The sequence below is a fragment of the Chinchilla lanigera genome, unplaced genomic scaffold (assembly GCF_000276665.1).
Source record: "Chinchilla lanigera isolate Chin_1 unplaced genomic scaffold, ChiLan1.0 scaffold00010, whole genome shotgun sequence".
Taxonomy (NCBI): domain Eukaryota; kingdom Metazoa; phylum Chordata; class Mammalia; order Rodentia; family Chinchillidae; genus Chinchilla; species Chinchilla lanigera.
In genome coordinates, this window is record NW_004955411.1 from 3,953,363 (window position 1) to 3,955,042 (window position 1,680).

General features: G+C 46.5%; 1 protein-coding gene across 6 annotated transcripts in view; it reads left to right on the forward strand.

Annotated features, from left to right (window-relative positions):
• The window catches only part of Wdr27 (WD repeat domain 27), a 194,417-nt gene that overhangs the window by 24,588 nt on the left and 168,149 nt on the right, over positions 1-1,680 (forward strand). For all 6 annotated transcript variants that reach the window (XM_013510744.1, XM_013510748.1, XM_013510746.1 and 3 more), the window contains exon 5: positions 112-225. In XM_013510744.1, the coding sequence (XP_013366198.1) occupies positions 112-225 (114 nt within the window). The remainder of the gene's footprint in view (positions 1-111; positions 226-1,680) is intronic.

Genomic DNA, 1,680 nt, shown 5'->3' on the forward strand with positions numbered 1-1,680 from the left:
TGTGTGTGTGTGTGTGTGTGTGTGTGTGTGTGTGTGTGTGTGTGTGTGTGTGATTTCTATATGGGAATAATCCCAGAAAATTCTATAAGTAATCTTTACAACTTTTCCTAGGGTCATTCTGTGCTGATAGAGCTGAAGGGTCATCAGGGCTCAGTGACTGCTGTGGAATTTTGTCCTTGGCAAGCACATATGCTCATCTCATTGTCTGAAGACCAAAGCTTTAAGGTAAGGGTGGACACTAGGCAACTATCTGAAAGCTGAAAAACGCTTATGCACACATGGATGCAGTGCTGCTTGATGGTCACTGCCATGTACATGGCTTCATCTGTGCCACATTCATATACAAAGACTAAGTTTTCAGACAAAAATGGAATCTTGATATTCTGGTGGGGATGAGGAGCTGCGCTGTGATCGCCGACAGCACAACTCTGGCCTTCCAGCATTCCCACACGGGCTTCCTGGGCTGCAGGGACTCTCCTCAGACCCAGTATTCTGGGAACTGCATTATTAGTTTACAGCCACAAGATTTACTAATGACCAAGAGCAGAAGAACCAGTGTGCCCTATCAGAGGAATCAGTCAGAGGTGAAATAAAGTGCAAATTTACTTCCCACCAACCCCAAGTTAACAGGTATCGTTATGATTTACCGTGAAAGGAAGGGCACGTACACGTACCACCTGGAGAGAGAAGCTGAGGTTAATGGATGCACGTCAGAAGAGAGAAGCTCTGAACGTACATCACTTGGCTGGTTCGAAATACCTCCCTGGTGAAAGCTGGTTCCAAAATGAAAGGGCACGGGTTCCCCATGTTGGAAGTGGCCCAGAGGCTTGAACCCCAGTTATATCACTGATCAACAGTACTGCGCACAAGCCTCCTGTCCCAATTTTCTGCGAGTAAAACCCTGCTTTGGGAACATAACTGGTTCCAGAAACATGCATGTAACCCAAAGCACTTGTATCAAAACAAATTTCCCCATAAGAAGTAATGGAGACTCAGATGATTCTTTCCCCAGCCCCAAAATAGTCATATAAAAAGGATTGCAATATTTTGAAATATTGCTGTTGGGAGATCACCAACAATGTTACAGAGGTAGGGAGAGGGAAGTGGAGGGGGAAATCCACTGGCTTAGTTGTGATCAGTGATGTTTGCCATTGTGTTCTGCTTGCGTTGCAAGACGTCACTCATTCATCAAGTTAAAATGTGTTGGAAATGTTTGCTTGTCATGAAGAATACTCACAGAATAAGTTAACTGCAGTCCAAGGTTTTAGTGTATATTAAATGGACAAAACAGTGCCCGTGCTTTTGGTATTGGTGAGAATAAAAGGAGTTGATGTTTTGAAAAGACTTCGGTCTATAGTTGCCATAGGGGAAGTCAACAGTCACTGCAAATATAAGTGAAGGTCACGGGGACGACGTGGCCCTACACATGAATTCAGTGACACTCAGGAAGAAGCCCTACAGAGGAGCTCCTTGTACAGTAAGATCCCCCATAGGGAAGAGCTTGATGTACAGTGGGGATGCTGTGTGGGGATGAGCTCGCTGTGCAGTCAGGGTGCTGTGTGGGGATGAGCTCGCTGTGCAGTCAGGATGCTGTGTGGGGGTGAGCTCGCTGTGCAGTCAGGGTGCTGTGTGGGGATGAGCTCGCCGTGCAGTCAGGGTGCTGTGTGGGGATGAGCTCGC